General features: G+C 39.0%; 1 protein-coding gene across 1 annotated transcript in view; it reads right to left on the bottom strand.

Moving 5' to 3' along the window:
- Positions 1-25,265, bottom strand: part of USH2A (usherin) — a 580,026-nt gene that overhangs the window by 158,934 nt on the left and 395,827 nt on the right. Inside the window, exons 40-46 of the mRNA XM_048843172.2 lie at positions 24,236-24,864; positions 12,222-12,556; positions 10,177-10,299; positions 7,954-8,117; positions 5,273-5,482; positions 3,763-3,965; positions 1,647-1,759 (exon numbers count right to left, since the gene is read on the bottom strand). Coding sequence (XP_048699129.2) covers positions 1,647-1,759; positions 3,763-3,965; positions 5,273-5,482; positions 7,954-8,117; positions 10,177-10,299; positions 12,222-12,556; positions 24,236-24,864 — 1,777 coding nt within the window. The remainder of the gene's footprint in view (positions 1-1,646; positions 1,760-3,762; positions 3,966-5,272; positions 5,483-7,953; positions 8,118-10,176; positions 10,300-12,221; positions 12,557-24,235; positions 24,865-25,265) is intronic.

Raw genomic sequence — 25,265 nt, 5'->3', positions numbered from 1 at the left:
CCCTATACTCTAGAAATGCCTTTTTTTGGGTCTGTGGGCAGATACATATTAAAATGTCCCTTTGTTTACACGAACTGGAATTTCCCCCCTAAGCTTATTCCTTTACGGCGGATAAGAAGCAAAATTCATATTCAGTCCAGCACCTGCTGAAGCTGTCAGCTGCTGTGTTTGTCATATTTCAATCAAAGCTGAAGCCAGCCAGCCATTTTTATACTGCACAATCCCTACATACTCGAGGACCAGAATTAATGAATTAGCTATTGATTAAATTCCACTCTAGCAAATCCACCGTGGCAAATAAATGAACTACCCGGGGCACATGTAGGCCACGGCCAGACATGTCCGGGCAATCGATCAGTAGTTAGTATTCTTTTGGGATATAAGAACAGCTGATGATAATATGACATGCAGGAAAAGGCAATGTAGAAACACACTGTTTCTGGCTGAACAGGTTATAAAATTGGAAGGTATTTCTGATCTTTTTGCACTCATGTGTTATGACATATTTAGTTTGTAAATAATAGCAGAAACACACATAAGTGTTTGCAATACAACAAAGGCATACATAAAGTTAAAGCCACGGGCAAAAGATGAGATCCTGAATTGAGTTCTTATCATCAAACAAGCTTTCACTGTATCTGTATGTGTGACAGAAAAATAGCAAGTTTAATTTCACCCAATGATTACCTTATTCAGAGACAAATATAGAATTCAAGGAAAATGTAGAAATGATAAACAGCAAACAGAAATTCCTTTTAAAAATTGGGAGAGTAAATCCATTCTTCTGACCATTTCTGAAGGCTTGGATATTAGATTTTAGTTATTTAAAAGATAATTTTGTTGTTTCTGCAAAAGAAACATAGCTAACAGGCCCTCCATGCCCAGAAGTGTAATAAAATCACACCAACAATAACATACACGCAGGAGGCTGTTTTATGGTTGGTGTAATTTTGATAAATGTTTTGGCACTGTATGTCCATTAGTTATAGCCTCTTCTTTGGACAATGTTAGCTCCTACCATGGTTCTTTTAACGAAAAGAATTACTATGTATGTCACTACTTGTCTGCCTCTGGAGTCTGCCAGCCTAGCACTATTATTACTGTTGAGAAGTTTGCCCATGAGTGGGGAAAAGACGGAGAGGAGACGCAGATAGCAAACAGGGCTTTCAGGAGGCACAGACACACACCCCTTTTAAGATGGTTTATTAATTCTTATTGTCATGATGTGCGACTGTTTCTCTCACAGTTACCTCAGCTTCCATTATCAGTGTCAAATGGTTCTTTTCCACATTCATTCCCCTCCCCTTACCGAACAGTGTAAGTTTGATGATTTTCATTCTCCCACATCCCTTCATTTAGCTGCCTTACATTTATATTGCCTCTTATTTAGTAATATCACAAATTGATGACCAATAACCAGGTACATGCAGCCAGCTAAAGATCAGAGGTATATTTTTTCAGTCACTCAGCTGGCCATAACTCGAATAGCAAAAATGACCACCACTCGCAAAGAGATTAGGAAGATCTTATAACTATATTTTAATTTTTCTAATGCTCCTTATTCTGAAATGAAGGAAATAGCCTCAAATTATATTTTTCATTGTGGCAACAAGTAGTTATGACTTAAGAAAAACAGAGTACAGTACCTTGGACTGAGGACGTGTATTATGGGTGCTGACAGCTCCTTCGGCTCATCTTCCACGGTTGTAATTTGGGTTTTATTGCTTTTCACACAAGCATACGTTGTGCAGACTTCAACCTTGGCGCAAAAGAATGATACTTGTAAAAATCCAGTTGCAGAAGTTAACTAACACTGTTACTTGTTTACCCGTCCTGTCCCCCTTAAAGTAGTTTTTCTTCCCGATCACTGAATTCTACATAACCAGGAAAAAATAATTTTAAGTTAAGTGCTCAGATATTGTGCTCTTTTATTGTCCAGGGTAAGACTATATTTATATATCTGGTGCTAAATTCTGCTCTCAGTTACACAGGAGTCAATACAGTTACTGCAGGTTTGTATTGATGTTCATAACAGGAGACTCTGGCACATAATGTTGAGAAGCAGTTGGACTAGGAGATCAAAAACTTCTAAATTCTCATTTTGACTCTGATTTTTTGTCTGGCCTAAAACAAGTCACTTCACCTTCCAGTGTCTATCAGGTTCTTCTCTGTAAAACGTAGGCAATTTTACCTCACAAGGATATTTATTTTATGTTTGTACTGTACTTTGAAGATGAAAAATCCTATATAAATAATATATTTTGCTATTAAAAATCTCACAAGAAAATAACCACCTACTCCTTCAGTTCCTGAGACTAATCTAAATAGACAGAAGAAAGATGACAAGTGAAGAATGGTAATGTCACCCCTGCATTAGCAACAGAGAGGTCATGCAATACATAGAAGCAGAAACAAACAAGAGCTCATACATGAACATAAGCAGTAAGACAGACACACATCCAGATAATGTTATTTCCAAGGTGCATGGTGGGGAGGGCGAAATGATACATAAAAAAAAAAAGATCCCAGCCGAATAGTCTGATTTTACCTAATAGATTGTTCTGAACATTGGCCCAGTACAAAGATTGGGAAAGCTGAAGTGCTACAGAGGAAAACAATTAATATTGCAAGCAACAGAAGGTGTCTATGGTATATTAATACTGAGAGTCCATCAGTGTGGCAGTACTCTGAATTTGCTTTACTATTGACAAATGTGTTTTCAGGAAGCATTGGGAAAGTCATATGTGTATTCATGGATGGAGGTTTGCTGTTACAGAGGGGTTGGAACATAGAAATCTGTTATGGAGCGCCTGTCTGTGACGTTTATTTATGGCATGTAGTAATTGGATGCAAATTTTAGAACAGAGTACACATGACTACTATCAAGACCTTTCCATACATAACACAACTTAAGTCTGGAATAGTTACAATTAGGAGCCAGCAAACCGCACTTTCTAAAGTGTATCAATACAATTCACTAAATAGATAAATATTTAAGTTTTTCCTTGAGCTTATAGTCTCGGAAATGCCTACAATGTTTTGACTTTTGATAGATACCTGAAGAGAGGGAGTCAGAGACAGACAGAAAGAAAAAGATGTCGCTCTCAACAGCATAAGAAAGTACCATTATGATTTCATGGCTCAGTGCTGCTTCCTCCACAGAAAGACGAGGGGGAAAAAAGATGATAAAAGGATGACAAATGCAATATCATTATTTCTCTCTGCTGATATATTATGCATGCCTGATGTTTCTAAAACAATTGCAATTTTCTTTTAATGAGTAGGAGTAGAGTCTTTTACTTCTTGTAATATATATATTGGGGCTTTGCTAATGTCATAGCAAATGGAATTTAGGAGAAATCAAATGGAGTTCTGAGGGTGAAAAGAGGAAATATGAAAACTGGTTATGCACCCAAAATTATGCTGAAAATAAATGTGTATGTGTAAAAATATATGTCTACAAATACATATATGAACCAATGTATACTCTCTCGCTAATATTATATAATAGTAATAAATAATATATATATATATTATTTGTGTATGAGTATTTTTTATATAAAGATACAAACATTCATGGCATGTATTCATCTCTCTATTACTGACTCATAGAAATGGACAGAGAGAGAGAGAGAGGTCACTTCCAGCCCTATATCCATACAGACGTGTGTGTCCCTATATTCACAATTTTGTCCTGAACTACACATATTTTATGTAAAATTAATACAAGCTGCACAGCCTGCAAAACAAAATTGTTCTGACCTGTATATTGTATATAGTGAATGGAGCCAAGTCTCCTAAAAGAAAGGACCCAGGTTCGTTCATTCCAGTCTTGTACTGCTTATTATTTACATAGACAGAATACTCTGTGACAACACCATTTGGGTTTGAAGGCGATGTCCAGATGACACGTACAGCTGTACTGTTGATGATGACAACCTCTGGAGGGAACATGCCCTCAGGCTCTAGAAATAAAGGAAGAAACTGAATAAACTCCAGCTGTCTCTGTAAAAGCACTTGTTTAACCAAATGCAGATTAGTATTTAGGTTTAGCAAAGGGTTCACTGCTTATCTGCTTTCCTCTGATGAAGTTATCACAGTCTGTAGTTCTCTGTAAATTGGCTTATTATATTCTCAGTTAGAAACCATGAGAGTTGGTGGTAAAATGCTTTATACCACCAGCATACTGTTAATCTTCAATGGTATGTGACCAGTGGGATATGATGATAAATTATTCACCCATCTGTACTGCCAACACACAATTATTATTTTTATGCCCCCCATCCCCTCTCAAAAAACATGCAATTTTGCTTTTTAAGCAAAAACTAACACAAAAATACACTGCCGGAACGTGACAAATTCTTTGATGTTCTGAGCCTGTAAGTCAAGCAATATGAAGCAATATGCAATATTGTCATTATGTAAATGGTTTTGAATGTTGATTACCATAGGCAATGATGAAGTCTAACGCTTAAAAAAAAACTTCCTTAGCGTTAAATTACACAATTATTAAACCATGTCAGAAATAACTATGCAAAGACCTATTTTTATCCTAAGAGCCCATCTTAACCAGTTGAAAAACTGCCCTTGCGATCAATTCTATTTTATAAACAAAAGGTGCTGACCTTTGGCATCACCAAGGAAATGGAATCCTCACTTAAAGTGCTTTGCTAATGACCTGGAACACTTGCTTCTGAGATAATGATATTATAATGTTTATAATGAGACTTTATAAAGCCAAAAAGATTAGAAAGACCATTCCAAACACATTTCAGATTCACAAGTGTTTTTTTCTCTCCCCCGCCAGCCAACTGGCTTGGAAATGACTCATAGGGAAATTTTCTCAGAGGCTGAACTTGCATCTTAACATTTCTAGTGACTCAGGAAAGGTCCTGCGTTTGACTGTCATGTCAAAAGCACGCCGCTTCACAGAGCAAATCTTTTTAAAAACCATTAATTGTTTTTAAATTTCACTATTTATTGACATGAACTCAATTCCAAATGTAGTATACATAGATCGTAGTACACAAAGGAAGATGAGAACAAACTGGGTTAATATCCGCAATTAGAGCTTTGTGCTTCTGTCTCTGTGGGACATTTTATTGATCTGCCACTTGATGACAACTAGCACTTAAGCATTTTAGTGTTTTAGCCCTTTTTCCTTTTATACCGGAAATTTTTATAATGAAAGGATGACTGATCTCAACCCTAACAAAAATCAATCAATTTCATTCTCAGATTTTAAGCCAAGCTGCTTTCAGGATGAACCAACCTCCATCTGAAGTAGTCACATGCACCACTTCACTGTTGATGCTGTGGACACCATTGAAAACTTGAACAAAAACCTGATACTCTGTGTTGGGATGCAAGTCGCCAATGACAGCATAGTTTACATTGGCCTGGATGCTCAGAGAATTGTTATATGTAGGGGAGTTCCAGAAGAGGATGTAATATTCAACATCTCCTTGCAAATCTTGCAGTGCTGGGAAAGAAAGAAACAGCAATAAACGAATAAAAATATTTTGGGAGATTAAAGAGGACATATTCAGTAGATTTCTGTTATTAAATTGAAAATATAATTTCTTATCAATAGAATTTGTTTTGCTGACTAAACAATGTTCCTTGATATCTATCTTATTAAAAACACTACAGTATTCTTCAGAAATTGCCCCCATATAAATAGAAATATCATACTTCCATACTTTCCCCAAACCTTCATCGCTTGATTTTGCATCTTTACCAGACTAGTATATTTCTCTGTGAGTAGCCACATCAAAATTAATAGGACTCCCTGTGGAGTAAGGTACTAATTATAGGTGAAATTTGCTACTCAAGTGGTACATAGGCTTTATGCCTAGCCTCACAGAGGGAATGAGTGAGGGGAGCAGAATTAGGCTCTCCTGCGGTACTAATTTAAGATACAGGGCTTAAGTCTTATTTACCCAAATCCCCTTCACATCACTCTGGCAGTGCTCAGTGTGAATGTAATTTCTGGGTGTGAATGTAATTTATGTCCATTTTAAGGCTCCTTTACATTGCTAGAGAGGTGGAAAGGGGCTTTAGTATGAATGAGAATCTGGCCTTTAGTATTTAGACCATTAATGTAGCAGCAGTCAACCTGTGGAACTCTTTGCCAGAGGATGTTGTGAAGGCCAAGACTATAACAGGGTTAAAAAAAGAACTAGATACGTTCAGGCAGACAGGTCCATCAATGGCTATTAGCCAGGATGGGCAGGGATGGTATCCCTAGCCTCTGTTTGCCAGAAGCTCGGAATGAGCAACAGGGAACGGATCATTTGATGATTATCTGTTCTGTTCATTCCCTTGGGGCACCTGGCAATTGGCCACTATCGGAAGACAGGATACTGGGCTAGATGGACCTTTCGTCTGACCCAATATGGCTGTTCTTATGTTGGGTACATATATGCAATAAAGCTGTTTTCCTACAGATACATAGGTCATATTTCTCTCTGAATTGTGTCTTGCCCCCAATACTAACATGTTTCTCTGATGTTAGGGAGACAGATCTATCCTTCCAAACTGAGTACAATATTACTAGCTGCAAGATAGAAAAACATTCATTGTACAGGGTCAGCTATGAAACTGGGGATTCCATGTACCTCCAGTGAACTTCCTGAGACCTTCTCTCAGTGACTTGGGGGGAGCAATTCTCTTATCAATGGTAAACAATGCAACTTCAGATCAGATCAGCCACCACACTCTATTTCCACAGCTGACAAAGTTTGACAGAAACATTTTGACCAGCCCTGATATATATTGCTTTAAATGGCACATGCCACTTTATGATACACTGCACTGTAATGAAGGATGGTGGCAAAATATCAATAGCTCTTCCAGGTGAACACAACCTAGCCTGCTGAGATAGAAAATGATGACGTCATCAGAAGTTGAAGGCAAAGATGTTTTCAGATTACATACTGCATCTGTGGCAGAAATTCATAATTAAGGGCCTGATCCTGCTTCCATTTTCATTGATTTCAGTGATGCAGGATCAGGCCCTAAGTCCCTAAAAGCCAGTCATTCTCAGTATATTTTCCCTCTAATAGAAGGATTTCAGGTCAAGTTATCTTCACGTCTTCCTAGGTACTGACAAACCAAGAGAATGATTTAAAAACGAATATTACAAAAATAAGGAACATTATAGGGAGACAGAATAGTTAATCTGCACAGTGTAACATATTTAGCAATGAAATAAGATGATAGTGAAACAAGGCTTTCTATTAACGACCCTCACTTGATGTTTAACCTTTGCATTCACAAATAGATATCTGGGAATTTTTTTAAGTATGAATGAAAATAAAACCAGATTGCATTACCTACATGTAGAAGGTCAGAGGTTCAGATTACTAAGGTAATGAAACTTCAGTGAGCTGCTTCAGATCTATTAGGTTTGTCAGGTTTTATAAGCATGCTTACTTCAGGCATGCAATTATAAAACAAAGAGCTTATATTCACTGAGCATCGCCAGTCAGTCCTTACAAAATCATTTGCATGTAAGTCATGAAGTTTACCACTACTGTAATGGTAGGTCTTCATGTTAAGAGGCAGAACATAAGTGAATAAGTAGACAGACAGATTTTCACTCATCCTGAAGGAATATGTAAATCTTCATACAAAGGGATGAAAATATGCACAAAGATAACAGAACATTGTGTACTCTTTCTTCATAGATTTAAAAGAACCTCCACAAGTTTAAATTCTCTCTTTTTCCCCACCCCTCATTAAAATAAAGTATAGTAAAAAGATATGTGACCAAGAAAAAAAAACAGCAAATTTTCATGTTCTTTCCACTTTCTTTAGGGCCCTTTCAGAGATAGGGAGTGCAATAGTTAATCAAGATAAGGATTTTGTTTCCTGAAAGTGCAGTGCAGATCACGGTAACTGATGACAGGTTAATATTTAATTAATTTAATAAATACTAAGTACACTTACTTGGTTTTGACCATTCCACTTCTATAGCCGTATGGTTAAGAGTTCGCACAGTGAGGCTACTCCCCTCCTCTGGAAATCCTGCTAACGTAGTAGCAATCACTTCCTCACTTGATGTATATCCTACCTCATTGTGTACTATGAGTTTATACTCATAAGTTGTGTACCTAAGACATTTTTTAAATAATAATTACAAAAGAAGAAAATATGTATTTTATCACAGACATACAAAACATTTTGCATTGTCCTTCCAGCTGTGTCAAACAAAGCTTGCTCCTTCTCAAAAGCTACCTTGTTGCATTATTTCAGCATATACAAAATCTATAATAGAATAGTTGTGTGTTTGGTAGAAATACTTGGCTAACACTAACATGCTAACAAATACAGAATATTATATTTCATTCCCTTATATATATTATTTCTGTGGTGGTGTGACATTATTACTCAATTCAGGACGTGATTATATCAATGGCAAATTGCCAAAGTTTGGATCCAAATTTAATCCAATGAGGCTTTTTCCCCCCTCTTTTCAGAAATTCGATTTCAAATTCCAGAATCTCGCTTGTGACAGCTATTATTCATTCACCTGCTGTCCTTCTGCAATACCCCAAAATGTAACAAAGAAATCAGTGGGAGTTAGGCACCTAAATACCTTTGAAGATCTGGGCCAGGGGCTAGCGATTAAGATTGCAAACCCAGTTTATAATTTCCTCCAGAACTGTACTTTGGCATATTCAGCATATGCATGAGGTATTGTCAGAAGCCAAATGTATATTTAATAGAGGAAATAACTATCACACCGTAGTTTCTTCTGCTGTTCAAAGGTATGTCAATATATATACACATGTAGAATTTTGTAATTTGTTATTTGTATTATAAAAACAAGAAAACAATTAAAATCTGTATAAGCAGAAAAAGACAGGAGACTCTAATACGGGACTTTAGTAACATCACTACGTTTACACTTGCTGAGGGATGTAGGGTACAAGTAACTACATGCTGCACGGAAAGTCAGGTTGAGTTCACACTCACTGCGGTGCATAGTGCATAGATCCCCACTGTCTCGCCCCACTGCCGAAGTGTTTCAATGCAGTGGGACATTACACTGCTAAAATCACCGTGCAGATGGCAGAGGCACTGCTTGGGTGCATCGAGAGCTGCGTAGGGAATATACCCTAGAGTTTAGGGACTACTCCACTAAGAAGTGCCTCACCCTATACACAGCTCTTCATACCCATTCTAGCGGGGCATGTGGTGTCTGTACTCTACCCACCACTGCATGTGTAGACCTACCCAGAGAGAGAGCCAAGATGGACTTTACAACAGCTTGGCTGGATGTCTCTGTCTTAATCTTTGCTTCTCTAGGCTAATCTAATGATTTAAGATTCTGTATTCCAGGTGATTAATAAATTATCTTGTTTGGAAAAAAACTGCCTTGTGTTGCTGCAAATACTTACTACAGGCAGTGCACACTGGAAGGGTACAACACAAACTGCCCACAGGGCTCTGGCTTGGCTGGATTTCCTGCAAGGAGTCATGGAGAGAAACAAGTATATCTGCCACCTAAAGACAGTTTTAGAGTTGTAGAGGCTGTGGGCCTGCCCCAGCAGAACTGTGTAGACCGTCGGGGGCTGGCACACTAAAAGGGTCACCCCCAAGGGACTGGTTACACAGGTTGGGGGATAGACCAGATCACACGGATCCATGACATAAGTGTAGACTACTGAGGTAGTCACCACAAAGCTATAATTAAGTTAGAGCTAGGAATACTTTAAATATCTGTTGCTGAGTTTGGAAATATTGAGACAATAATCAATGTTGGCAATTTAAAAAACTGACTGAAAAATAATGCTCTGACACCAAGCTTTAATCCATCCGAATTAGAACTTCTCAACCATTCACTCAGCTTGTGCGTGATGTGTCAACACCATGATTTACAGTAAATGTAAATGGTTTGACTGTATGAACAGATCAAAGCTCAAAATTCACTTCATACAGTCAATTTTACTTGAATGTTTACAGCAAGATACTATGTGTAAGATTCAAGAGCTACAAAATAAAAATAAACCCATGCATGTCGGAATGGTTAATGCCGAGATGACAGAAAATGTTTCATTACACAATTAATATGTTCACAACATAAAGACACAAGGAACACTTTGAACTATTGAACATGCACTATACAAAATGCCAGCATTTGTTTTTTTATAGTTTTTGTAATCTCACCTGCTAAGACCCTTATCTTCATAAAACCACTGAGTTCCTGAGTAAATATTGTGCCACAGATTTAAATCTTCAGGGGGATTTGATGCAAGTGGTTGCCGGATTTTACGTCTCAGGAGCTCATATCTAACACAAAAGACAAGCAGAACACTGGGATTATCTCAACTAATGTTATTACACAAAAATCGGGGGGAGGGGGATTGTTTGTTGTTTTTTAAAAGCCACACATTATTTTGTTTTTACAGCTGTAAAGTTTTGCAGATAAACTTTTTAGTATTTACAGGTTTAAAACATTCAATTACTTAATATACTTTGAAAATGGATAATGAAATATTTCATACGGCTTTCATTTGAAAGAAAGAATTAGAATTTTTAATGGTATGACCATTTTATTGAGTCAAATGCCTTTTCTGCATCTAGCCAGGGCTTGTTGCAGAGTTTGCAGTTTGTGAGACAACATTTAAGATTCATTTTAGGTTATCCAAGCCTGGTCTTTTCTGACTGAATGAGGTACAGTGTATCACACATTTCAAAAGCACCTATCACTATAGTATCTGGAAGTTTAACCTGAGTAATTAATTTACAAAACTTAATTAAATTGTAATTTCACCAAAATGTTATGATGACTTCATACTGCAAGAGCAACTTTTACACCAAGGGTTATCAATGTTTGGGAATCCAAAGACAAAATATAACAGTTTTATTAGATAAAGTCCTGGCATATTCTGTCCAACATCATTCAAAGACAAGTCATAAGAAACATCAAAATCTTTTTGAACATTGGATGGTGATGAAGTGTAAATCACACTCTCTGGCAGCTGCTGCAGACTTCTTTCTCCATCATGCCGTACTGAGCAGCTGCTTTAGTGGCGTTTCTGGTTGAGAGCAGTATGGCACACCATGAAGGAAATGAAGTTTGCAGCTGTAGCTTATGTTGAATTACTTCAGTCATCAATGGTAAAATGGTCATGTTGTTGACTTCAGAGAAATGTACATTGCTTTTCAAAGGTTTCAAATATCTTGATGCAATAAGGTTCATTCAGCAGTAGTGTACTCTAATTAAGCATTAAGAAAGACAGGAAGGAAGCTGTGGAGGATGCTGCGATGTGATAATATGTGCCTGTAAAAGTGTGCTAGGTGTAAAGTAAAATATCGAATGCCTCAATGCATGGAGAATCTCCCAGAAATCTTGCTGCTTCTTTTCCTCCCACTCATCCATAATCTATTTATCATATACACCACCATGAACCAAACACAAAATAAAGTAATCTTCAATTTTGAAGAACATTTCACCTCACCAAATTATAAATAGCCCCATCTTCCCCTGTGTAGGAATAACCTGCACAGGGTACTGGGGGCTCCCTGAGTTTACACTCAGAATTTTCTCCTAATTCTTCCCCAAGTGGTATTCTGTTCCCACAAACCACCACCAAAAACTGGCAGCTGTTTCAGCTCACAAAACCTATGACTCCCCTGAGATCTGCATGGATCCCAGGAGGCATGGGTAGTTCAGGGCTATATATGTTAGAGCTGGATTTGCATTGTATCCTGCCCTCTTGCTGTTTCATTCTAGCCTCTTGGATGACACTGCTCTGACAGCTACAATGCGTTCCCCTCTTTACTGTGATGTTTCAGCTGGATTTCCACAGTGCAGATCAGAACCTGTACAAATTAATGCTGACTCAGACAGCAATAAGTGAAAATGGTTTGTCCTGCTGGTTTAGTGCAGGAGAATATAGGAAAATTCTGCTGGCCCTGAAGCCACACTATGGAGCCTGAACCTCAGGGAGGGGCTTCCACAGGGTCTGAAAAAATGGGAGATCATGCCACGAAGCTGGCAATTCTCATGCTGTGCTCTCTGGGCTGGATCTAGGTAAGCTGAGGACAGCCTCTGGTCTCATTTGTGAATTAAATGCTGAAGTGATATTTACCCCATGGATCACCAGAGGTATGGAATTCCATTTCCCGGGTGTGCACATTTCCAGAAGTCCTGCAAAGCTATAAACCCCATGTCACCCACCCTTAAGTTACATATTGCTATTCCTTACCTCAAGTGTGGTCCATTGGGCCTAGAGGGCAGTTGCCAGGAAACAGCAATAAATGATTCACTTATTGGAGTCACAGACAAGGGGCTAATGCCCTGAGGAATTGTTGGATGGGTAGTCACATGTGTAGGTAAACTCTCTGTGCAGCCTCCCAGGAAACCGTTGCCTCCAGAACAAGCTAGTATAGTGACTGAGTAGTTTGTGAAAGGGATCAGATTGGTCACCACATGGTTTTGCATTGATGAAATGTTGCTGGTGATGGTAATTCGAGGGTCAGGCATTCGGATCTCATAGCTAAGCATTTCTCCATTCAGTATGAGAGGTGGTTTCCAAGAGACCTGAGAAAATAAAGGCGTTCTTAGAATCCGAACTACTGGCAATTGCAACATAGAAATAACATAAGTAAAATGGGCACAACTGTGACAATAAGATGTTCTTTCTTTGTTTAGAGAGAAAAGATAGTCCAGCCACTGGACAACAAATCTGGGACTCAAAGAGACTTGGGTTCAGTTCCCAGTTTGGCCGCAGACTTCACATGCGACTATGGGCCAGCTACTTGGGGTAGATTTTCAAAGGCATGAATACCAGATAGGCACATACTGTCCATTAAATTTCAAATGGACAGTAGATGTTTATATGCCATTTTTGCTTTTAAAAATCTACTCTTTAATCTCTCTGTAGCTTAAATCAGCTCCCATCTGTCAAATGGGGATAAGACTTCCCTACCTCATAGGATTGCTGTGGATAAATACACGGAAGACTGCAAGATGCTCAGATACCACCGTAATGCGGTCTTATATATATATATATATATATATACACATATATATACATATATACACACACACACACACATACACTCTTGTATTGTAATGTACTGGGTGGTATACATGTGTACCATATTCTGCTATTATATGTTGTTATCAGTAAAAGCTCATAGTTTTACCTATCAGGGCAGGCTAAGAAAACATCCACCCATACCATTAACATGTTTTTATTTTTCAGTAATAAATTACAACAATATGTATTGTAACTATATGTATCTGTTGCTTTGCGTATTGCATCTATTGCTTTATGTATAAATCGGTCTTTACAAGACAACAAATTTAAATGAAACAAAATCAAAACCCTATTTTTCTTGCAGTCTTACTCAACTTTCAGTGTGAATAATTTTTATGTTCACCTGATTAATTAGTAACTTGATATAGGCTTGTCCATATCCACTCTGCAGGTCTGATCCAATTCCCGTTGAACTAGCTGACTCCAACGGGAGCTAGATCGTGCTGTGAGTTCACAGACGTGTGTCAACCAGATAGGGATAATACATACAATGGGCCCGAGGTCCAGATTAAATCCTCTTTGTGCCACTGCAACAGTACAAAGTGGACTTAAAGCTGCCCTCAAGAGGAAACTGTAGATTCCCCTGTTAGGATTCTCCCAGTGGGGTGAAGTTGGCCTGGCTGGCTCAGCATTATCATCTCCTTCTATGTGGGGACCCTCAAGGTGTAAATTACATTAGCTCTGACTGTTCTAGCTTGTGCCAGAAGCCAATTCAACCCAATGAAGCCCCAGAATAGGGAGAGGCAGAAAAGTGGCTTAGTGCCTCCTTTGCCTTTTCTTCACCCATACTAGGCAAAGCTAAGTCCTGAGCCTTAGAAAATATGAATGGAAAACAGTCAAGCTGTGTGTGTTACAAAATAAAAAAACAAAATAATGTTGATTTATAATACAATAACATGAAGATATTTTAGTTGAGGTGCTGATCAATTAAGCAACCTGCTCCCTAATTCTCTCCAGTCTCAAAACTGAGTCCCTCTAAAATGGTGACTCCACATACTAACACATGCCCCGAGTACAAAGGAGCTGGATTCATAGCGTGTTTTTGAAAGGATCTGGAATACCACCAGGGAGTAACTAATGTTAGATCTTAAGAACAGGAGGAGCGCTTGAGCCTTGATACTTGCAAGGATCTTGGCAGCAGAATTTCGAAGAAAACTGAAGATCTTTGATAACAAAATCTGGAATATTATTAAACACAGAATTATAAACAGGGCAGTCTTGATTTATGAGAACACAAACAAGCTTACCCATGTCAACAAAGGAAAGGTTTTACTCTGGCTAGGTTTCAAGTGTGCTATTCAGATTTCTGGTTTCAGAGTAGCAGCAGATTTCTGTCATTCCCTACATATGATTAAGGAAATGAAGACAACATCACAAGGAAAACAATGCTAGCAGGTAGCAGAAGGTAGAAGAAGATTTTGCATCTTTCCTAATTCATCTATTAGAAAGATATATTACAATCACCCTCCTTTATGCAAAAGAGCAAAATCTCTTTTTGGAGGAGCTGATGTACTTTCTCCCTTTGTTTAAAAAGTATAGGAGCATGGGCAATATAAAGCTTGAAGGTTTCATTTTAAAATTTAGGTAGAAAACAGACAGGCTAGTGTATTTTATGTTGTAAGTTTCCACATCCAGGAAGGAACATTTCTTCCCACTACATGGTGCGTGAACAAAACAGCACAGCTGACCCGATGCATTGTACATGTGTGAGAAGGGGAAGAGGGGGCCACTTTCCATGGGAGACTCATATTTGTCACTGAAGGAGGCAGCATACCAGCCTCAATGGCCCATTGGTCTGACCCACTATGGAAAATCATGTTTCCCCAGCCATAATTATATTTTGTAACTAATATAGGGCCCAGTCCTGAAGTTTGGATTTCACTTTGAGTTCTGCCTAAATAAGGACTGAGTAAGGCCGCACAGTTAAACCTTAACTGTCTTCTGTGAGCTCTCAAAGGACTGACTAGTCTGGGTTGTTTAATGGAAGAGAACTTCTAACAGAAGTATTGTATGTTATATGTTTGGGGACACTTTGAGGATTACCCTCAAAGTTGCCTCAAAATGTTCAACTTGTACTGATTTTGCTTTATTTCCTGAGATGATTTATGAGTCAATGACCAAGTCGTGGGCAGTCTGGCCTATAAGTTAAAGCTGAATCCAGATGAGGTGGGTCCTGGAGCAAAGTCAAAGGTTGTATCTGGGAGACAGGGACCAAAGCTAAGCTGAAGGGTTACCCAGAGTCGCAGTCAGAAGGCCTAGTAGAGGATCAGAGTTGGGAGTCAGAAACCAAAGCCTAAGCTGAAGGGTTCACTGGAGCTGCAGTCAGAAGGTGGAGCTGAGGGTCTGAGCTAGGGAGTCAGAGGTCAGGAAGGAGCTGGGGGCTGGAGCAGGAACAGGCTGGGGTGGGAGCTATGGACAGGACCAAGAGCAGCTGCAGGCACTGAGCAGCCACTGGACTGCTGCTGCTATTGACCCTGAGTATCAGCCAATCAGATGGTGCAATCAATCTGACAGCTTCTATCAGGATCAGCTGCGCTCAGTGGGTTACCAGGAGACTGGTTCTGGTGCAGGCGAGGCTCCTGCTAGTGCGTCACTGCTAAACTTTGGATACTTAAGTTCTTTAGCAGCACACAATAAAATTCTTTAAATAAAACATGTACAGTGCTATGTAACACCATCTAGGGAGATGGGAGGTTATCAGCACATGCAGTACCACTGCTGTTCCTCCGACACTTCAGCATCTGAATCTCACACTGACAGTGTTCTATATACTGAAACTTGAAAGGACTTTCAAATATTATTCTGCATTGTGTTTTGTGCACTGACGCTGTGATGGGGGCTGTACAATACTGTCCCTGCCTAAATTACAGTAGGTATTTTATCTTGTAATGCAAACTGCAAAGAGAATGAAACGTTGCAAACCAGGCACAACGATGTTAGTACTCAGCAGCATGAAAAACAAAGTAGAGTCTGGGTCTCATTTGGCCTGATTCCCTCTGAACTTGGTGGACTCAGTGTTTTATTTATTGCTAGGGTTGTCGGTCTATCTAAAATCAAGATGGAATAGAAAGCAGTGATTTAAACTTGAGATGATGCTCATATGTATCGGGGAGCTGACCTGCCTTGAACTTCAGATGTCACCTGGAAAGAAGGATGGAACAGGATATACAATCCAATGCCACATCAGGCAAACTTTCCTGTCATAAAAAGTGGTAGCCTAAACACTTCAATGACAAGTCAAGGACAAGGTCAAGTGACTGATTGGCCTATGCAATGTAAATAAAGATGGCAGAGCCAGCCTGGTTTAAATTCATTGCGACACAACTGGACCTTCTCTCCTCTTTATCCCGAATCTGCCAGACTGGAGGTCAGAACTTGGCAGTGCGTGAAACCAGAAGGACTCACTAGACAGCCTGTGTTGGAAACAGTAGCAGTTTGTTCATTGATCTGAAGCTCAGCATGGAGGCCACGGAAGAGAGTGCAGATGAGGAAGCCAGAACAAGGTAACTACTGGGAGAGATTAACTGATTCAATGTAATGACACTGGAAGCTGTCATTTAAAGATCAAAGAACTTCATTTTCTCCACCACAAAATTTAAAGAGACTGAAATTAGCCATTTTCTCCCCATTAAACAGTTACAACCCCCAGAAAGCTTTTCTTTTTGACAGCAGTCCGAACATTTCAATTTAATTCTGAAACGAGTTTCAAAGGAAGTACACAACTACATTTTTTGCTTTACACTAGTCTCACTCTCATTGATGGGCATGACCCATAACAAATACACTATTGAGAGCTTTACACTCTAAGCCCCAAAGTATATTAAAAAGGTAAGTTATTATCCCTATTTTATAGATGAATCCCCCAAACAAGAAAGAGATTGAGTGTTTTACCCAATATCACATAGTAAGACATAGGCAAATCGAACACAGCCCTCCCAGCTTCAGGTCCTGTGTTCTAGCCACTGGATTATGTTACCTCCCCAAAACAAATATGGCCAGGAAGTCTACTTCACTGTAGATGTTGCCTGGTTTAAAAGAAAACTAAGCTGGGATTGTGTCAGGAGTTGGAATAGATCCTGATTCCTGACAGAGGCCAAGAGTGAGACTACAGTACATTCAGTAACCTGCATATCTCTCTGGTAATTAGAAAGAGTTGCAAAGACAGAACAATAGACTGAAGTTCTTATTTGTTTGAAATTACTCTATTGCTCGGGTTCAATGATCCAGCTCTTCTATTCCACTTGCATTAATATGATTAAAGGAGAGAACTGGATGGCTGTGATGGACAAGATGTATTCAGTTCAGAGGGGCTAATCAGCCAGTCCATAAACCTACTCCAATAAAATCCATTATATTTCTAGATGTAGAGAGATACAGCCGTACTTTTTTTTCAAAAACCCAACCCTTTAATGGTCACATTTTCATGTATTTCCTGCAATTCTCATGCATGCACAATTCCCATCCACTTCAATCAGAGTTACGAATACAAGAGGGCAGCAAGATCAAGCCTGCAATGATCAGTTGCTAGTGGAAATGGTTTGAGAAGTTCTTGCACTGAATACTGGGTAAATGGAAACAACATTTCTGAATAAGCCTATGTAACTACTGCAGAACCTGATATTTTTCATTGATATTGTTCAGTGCAAGGGGATATGCTGATGAGGTTCTCATTAGTTTTCTCCAAGTCACTCCACTGCATGGCATGCCCCAAATGAGCAAGCTGTGCAGGAAATCACAACCCTGAAATGCAGAAAAACCTCAGGTGTGCAGGCTAAGGCTGCTCCTAGGGGTGTTACAGTAGCTCAACTTGCTCAAGCAGCACTTATATGGCAAATAAACCAAGGTCTCACTGACCTTAGCAACATTACAAGGCAATCTTCACACAAGGATTGATTGCTCTTGAACAGCTTCCCCAAAGCACAGGGCACACCTGTGTAAAACTGGAAAAGAGCCATAGGTTTTTTTTTTTTCCAAGATGAAGTCTGTAGGTCTTCTTGTTGCATTTCCTTTTAACCCAGTAACACACAAGGGTAGATACCAGGAGTTTAACACTCTCCTTAGCCCAGTGGTGCTCTGTGGAGACCTTTACAGCAGTCTGCAGGATGAAGCAATTTGAAAATGAAGCAGTGGTAGACCGGGGTCTTAAGAGGGACTGAGGGTAGAGCCATGAGAGGTTTTATCTAGCACAAAATGATCCGAGAAGTAAAACACTGGAGAATCACTGCAGTGGAAGATATTGGTGCTATGTAACTTTAATATTTTCAGAAAACTGCATTTGGAATTTTTCTGATCTTACTCCTGCGAGAATCTGGAATGTAGGCTGCTGGCCTGTCTCCACTGCCTAGCAAGCATGCCATGCCCCAAAGTGTTCATACCCTTTCTTCAGGGCACAGTTTTATTCTTCAAAACACAAAACTCACAAAGTAGCACTAACAAAGTTATCCCAAAGCAGGCTGAAGGGACCCAGAAGACTCTCCCCTTAGGTCTCTTTTCCACTGGTCCATGGCCAGCCACAGGAGCCAGCTTCCTTTCTGTAATCCCCTTCAATGGATCTCTCTTGGCCCTTTACAGCAATGACCCCAGCAAGGGACGGTGGGGGTCTCAGAGCCAGGCACCAGACTGAGCGGGCATGTAATGCCCCATAATGCAATTGTAACTCCATGATATGTGGACATGGAAAATATCTTTTCTTTCATTTATCTTGGCCAGCTGTAACTGGATCAACTCTGTAACTGGTCTAACTGTATTTCTGAATAGCAACCATTTGATTTAATTGAGATCCTGTTTGTAGTATAACGGTAGGTTAAGAGTCCTGACCACTAAATTTCCTGCTTCTCATGTCTAAGCCAAGAGTGGAGTTGGGGTAACAATTATGATGATTGTTTCTCTTTTTGTTTAATTGTATGCATGCAACTTAGTAGTCAGCCTTGAGAAAGCGACCACTTAAAAATGTGTAAAGAACACTATGTAGTAAAGAAGGGTCATCCTGCTGCAAGGGAAAAATGGAGATTGCTTCATAGATGGCAGGCCCAGTGCGCTCACTGTTCAGTCTCAATAGGAAGGCATGAGCCATCTTAGTTGCAGCTCCTTCCAGTGTGTGGAGAAGGGTGGCAGTGGGGCTCAGACAGAGGAGACAGAACTGAGGAAAATAATGAACAAGAACTATAAGATGAATTAAGAAAGATTACACCCTTCCTTCATTCAGAACAACTACAGGGAAATACTTGGGGTAAGCTCTGAAAGGGAAAGGGGGGCAAAATGAACTACTTTGTCAGATGCTAGAAGGCCATTACTACCAAAGGAGGAAATGTATTTTTTAGCAGTTACTATACACAGAATAGAGAAAAAAAGATGATAGATGACATCAGAATAGTTTATTGTTCTCCTTGTTCTGCATTTGGCATCTGAGATCTAATTTGAATGTAAGGAAATGTGTGTGTATATATATAAGTGGATTTTACCTTGAAGGGACATCCTGATGATAAAAATATTTCAAGGCTATATTGTCAAGTATGCTGCAAGACAAGAATTTCACCCTATCTTAGCCCAGAAAAATGTAGCATTATTCCTTCCCTTTGACATAATGGACCCGGCAAAGTACAGGTCCAGGCCACCTTTTAAATTGAACCAGAAAGCTCTCCAAGATGGCAGCTATAGCGGTGGAAAATGGTTGCAACTTCTCTGTCAGCAGACCTGCAAGTGGCATTGGTATGGGAGGGAGTACTTTCAGGGTACCCAGGCATCTACTTATCCAGTACATTGTCACAGAGGCCTCTACTTGCAAGTCTCCTGTGAATCTTCTAGTGGGGATTAAAGCTAGCCTCCCCAGTTGTAAACCCCAGTTAGGGCAGTAGTAGAAATAGCATCTGCCTACTGCAAGTTAGATGGGTGAAGTCTAGTGCAAGAAAACATCATTTAACAAAAACGGTGAATCTAGTTCAGTGTATCCAGTCTCTTAATTCTTTATCTACACTGAGTTCTCCCATAAACAATTATTCAGTGTGTAAACCAGCCTCTTCTCAAGTTGATCAACCTAGATACTCTCTCCAATGTCATACCAGCGTGAAGTGTGAGAATGAGGCATGCAGCACTTGCAACCGTCACAAGAAAATAACCAATTTCTTTTCTACTTCTGTAAATCAGGGTATAGCAAATCTTGTGTAACAGGAATAATGTTCACGGCATTGGAATACACTAAATAAACGACTCTTGCAGTTGCTGCATATCTCCACGTCACTTTGGCATTTAATCAGCCACAAAAGCAGTTTATTGCTCAGTATACTCTGCTGCCATGAACATTATCAATTCAGCAGATATTAAAGAATATCATGCAGGTGTCATAGAAAGTGGTGGTTTAAAAATTATCAGCAACGTTACACTTTTTTCTGCAGAAATGAAAGCAAGCTGAATGGTATTTGGAGACATCAGGCCATTCTGATTAAAATTAATATAAAAAGGACCACATACAGCATCAGAAGCCTCTATGCCGAGACTGTGGATGCTGTGCTGACATTTTTCCTCCTTGTAGAGTGAGGGCTTACGTCTGAGAAAATAAGCTGTATACTCCAGTGAGTACTCTTGCTACAGCGCTTTGAATTCTTCACATCACAAAATCATTTATATTGATTTTATGACTAAATAAAGGAATTGAAATATGTTTCTCTTCATAATAAATTCTCTTTTTTTCCAGTTTAAGTAAATATTTGCGCTCATGGTTTAGGGATTGGTTGCACTGACAACTGAAAGCCCCTATTGATTCACATCCCTGGCTTGGTGAAAGAGCCTCTCAATATAACCTTTCCCATAGTGCCCTTCCACAATACCTTCAGCTCTATCCTGGAAGGACAGCTCTCTCTAGGGCAAGAGGTAATTAAAGTCTCACGCTGGTTCACTCCTGAAGAGATTGTTTATTTTCCACTCTTCACGTAAGAGTTGCCACTGTAGGCATTTAATATGACAAGTCTTGTATAGCACAAGCATGTTTTGAGCACTAAGCAGGTCCTGTATTCATGAAGGTTTTGTGACTCAGTTTACTGAGCCACCTCATTGAGACTAATGGCAATTTAAACATTACCAATATAAAGTCATCTGAGCCAGATTCATCCTACCTCTTTTCAGAATAAATTTCAATCACTCAGGGACAAGTCCTGAAGCAACCTCCATGCCTATACACCTGGCAGTGAAAGTGCTGTGAGGATATGTAAGGGGGACAGAGGTCAACTTCATGCCAAAGTGCAGGTGCAGAAAGGGGAAGCTAGAGGATCAACTACTCTTATGTTTTTCCTCTTCCTTCTCCCTCCACATAGAAATGATGTGGTCTCAGTGCTACAGTAATGGCCACGGAGCGGCTTCAGAACCTCACCATTCTTACATGGAAGTTCTATAGAATTTAACAGGCAGAGCTGCTTCTGGTGTGCTGGCCCCACTGGGGTGGGAAAGGACAGAACTACATCTCTGCCTCCTCCTCTCCACCCACATTCAGGCAATTTGCTTCTCTAAAGGGGAGCAAAGAGCAAGAAGTCCTTGGGTATCTCAGACAGCAATCCCATGGTAACTTTGGATGTTTGACTTTTGACAACTGAAGGCTTGTAAACTGTATAGATTCAGTACACCTCTAACCAATTACAGAAATGTGTTAAAATACTAAATGCTAGCAGAAATGAGTAGCTATTAAATGTAGTCTTTTATTTCAATTGTTGCAGGATTTGGCCTTAAATTAGATAGCTGGCTAGTAATGAATCTACTGTTCTTTGTGTAGGCAACATTAGCTGTGTCCAATCTCTCTTGAATTATTTACTGCAATATGATTTTCAAGTATCTAATTATACCATTTTGCTTAATTTCTTTTGGCAAATATTGTGATAAACCCTTTCTGTCCTTAAGAGGTTTGACTGTACTCCTTGAGAGCAGAAGAAAGGTAATGTTTCAGCTAAGAAATACACTCAGTATGAATTAGCAGATTTTGAATTTCTCCGTCCTGCTGTATGTGGAAAACTTTTGTTGTTTTATCTTAACTATTCCACTTGCCTAAATTCAACAGAATTTAATACAAAAGACGACCAGGTTCAGAAGAATTAAACACAGTGTTAGTATACTGTAATAGTTACATTACTCTGATGGATTAAAAGAGATATTTCACACACATGGGTGTATTTGAAAAGATATACACAAAGAAGTTTCATCTTTCTCAATGAAATTTTACCTTTTATTAATTATTTTTCATAGTTAGACCTACTACATTTGAGATAATGACAAAGTCAGGGATAGGGAACAGCACAACTGGGATCTAATAGTAAACAAACCCCACCTCAGCACTTCTCACTGAAATGGAAGATTCAATAGGTCCACAAGTAGAAAAAAGAAAGCCTGAGACTGCTAGAGCAGCAAATGGCACAAAATATGTCCAGCTCATACAGAAGGCTGTACAACATAGACCTTAAAAGGCTGAAAAAGTTAATGAGAGACAAGGGAAACAAGAAGGTAAAAATACGCAACTGAACTGTCTCATCAGACAGCAAAATCTGGTAAAGTATTCTTATATTGAAACTGAATTATTACGGAATGAAATGCAGGATTGTGCTATAAAACTTGGTCTCAAAAGAGAGAATTGATCTAACTGTTTTTTAGGAATGGTGGATCCCTGATATTTTGGATTTGTAACAGAGGAAGATCCAATTACTAATGAATGTGTATCCTAGGTCCCAAGGAAAAAATCAAGTACAGGATCAAGAATAATTTGATAAGTTTTTTTAAAATTAGGATTGAGTATATTAATATCTAATGGAAAAGAAAATCCATGTGTAAAAGGAGTAAAACTTTATGACCTTGGATACAGCATCAAAGATAAGCAGTGACTTCTTTTACTGTTATAAAGACTAAAGTCAATGTGACTGCTCATTAGGCAAGTGCTTAAATAACTTTCTGAACTGGGGCCATTGTCTGTACTGTGTATTTTACTCCATGTTATTGGTCCTGTTCCTGGCAAATCCATGAAAGGATGGTTTGTTAGAGTTTGTGTTGGTCATTAAGATGTGTCTAAAAAAAGTACAGAGTTGCCTCTGAAGTCATCTGAAAGTATATAGCTCAAATTCCCAACAGTCTGGCAATACGTTACAATTACTAGTGTCAGTCGTTATTAATTCTTATGATAACCACTGTATTCAGATGCTGAACTTATTTGATCTTAAGATGGATGGTAACATGTAATTCTATAGACAGTCAAATATAATTTAGAGAGCTCATGTTTCATTGTTTAAAAGAGGGTAACTCATATCAAAGTTTGATATTGTGGATGAAGAATGAAAAAATTAGCACTTAAATTCATATCCTCAAACTATTTATGCTGCCTGGGTAACTCCACTTTATATTTACCTTTTGAAACAAAATACATTTGAAACAAAAATAATAATTCTAACAGATGAACTTCAGTCTTATGCAAATGTCCTTTGTTTTGTGCTCTAGTGAGCAAGCTACTGTACCAATACTTTTGGCATTAGTACAAGACTGAATCCGTGAAAACATGTGCGTATTTACACAAAGAGGCTTCTAAGCTACAAAAATCCCTCTTGTTTGGTTACACTAATTTCCCTTGAATGAAGTTTGTATGCAAGCCAAAACAATGGTAGTTATCCTGTCCTCTAGAGCTCATTCCCAACTGAACAATGTGAATAATTGAAAACTTCCTAGCCAGTCCTGTAAGGCTACTCTTTCCTAAATCAGAGGACTCATGCTGTTATTTTTACTTCCTTAGCCTTTTACTTCCTTTTCCTTAGAAAAAGGACCTTTAATAATGTTATAAAAAGTTTAAATATTTATAACTTGGGACTTTATTAGTATTTTAATGAAGTCTTCAGATGGGGTTGTTAGGTTTTTTTGTAATTAATTTTCTGGTCTATTTTACTCTGACGAGGGGATGAAAACTAAATATCCCATTGTGATGTTCCAAATATTTCAAGTGTCTGAGAAAAATGAAAGTGTCAACATAACATGGGGATGCAGACTTCAAGGAAAACTGAAGCCAAATCAAAGATAGTTTTGACCCAAAGGCCAGATGCTAATATTTATCTACCCCCAACAGCAATAAAATCTGTTAGCTCAGCCAGTAGTTGTCTCTGTCAAATACACATTCTTACAGGGAAAATATGTAAAAATTGTGAGACAAAACAAATTAAACCGACCTTAACCAAATCTGGTCCCAACACCTCCACATCAGGTGGCTGAACACCAGCAGGTCTTGATGGTCTGGTGGTAACTTCTGCCCAAGCGCTGCTGTTGGTGCCTCCATGAAGGGTGCTCACCAGTATTCTGTACTCAAACTTCTTCCAAGGGCTAAGAGCAGCACTCTGGTCAACATAGCTCATTGAATGATTACGAGGTAGAGTCATGAGAGTGGACACTTGTTCTGTTCCTTTAACCCTCCTTTCTATTGTAAAGTTTTCCACCAAACCATTTGGGTGAACAGGGGGTTGCCATGATATAAGCACAGATGTTGGCGTGTCTGAATACAGCTCTGGAGCAGGGATATCTTCAGGTGCATCTGGGAGAGTCTGTATAGCTGCGGCCTTGGGTGAAAGGGAGCATCCTTCAGAGGTGCAGCCTTCTACTTGAAACTGATAGACAGTATAAGGATGCAAATAAAGTATGGTGCAATTAGACTGGGTTCCTGGCACTGTAGCATGCAGTTGGCCATTTTGGTAAATGTTGTAATGAATGATGTTGCCATTTGGCTTTGATGGATGCTGCCAGATGATGACTGTTTCCCTAGCTTTAACATTCAAGAGTAGCGGTGGGTCTATAGGACCAGGCTCTGTAATTAAAAAAAAAAGGGGGGGGAGGATAAACACAATTTTGGGGCTGTTTTTTTTTTTTAAACGAAAGGCAGACCTAGCAATTATTAACTACTTAAGGGAAACTACAAGGCTCAAAGGACAAAAGAGGTTCAGATTAATTGAATATTCTATTCCCCTTAAGAATGTAGGCCCACCTATTTAAAGGACTCTGCTGAATGTATATGGATCCCTTTTCAGTGACAAGTTGCTTATTAAAAACAACAAAACCGATCTCTCAGTGATATTACACTGAATACTGTTATCCTGGAGAGAAAATGTAAGACTATGTAACAGTTTAGAACCATAGTTCTAGCTTTTGCTGATATTTTTCTAGAGCACCAGCTACTAATTACAACCTATAACAGTCATAACAAAGCTG

The sequence above is a fragment of the Caretta caretta genome, chromosome 3 (assembly GCF_965140235.1).
Source record: "Caretta caretta isolate rCarCar2 chromosome 3, rCarCar1.hap1, whole genome shotgun sequence".
Lineage (NCBI taxonomy): Eukaryota > Metazoa > Chordata > Testudines > Cheloniidae > Caretta > Caretta caretta.
Note: the sequence above shows the minus strand (reverse complement) of the source record. Positions and strands in the feature narration are given on the sequence as shown.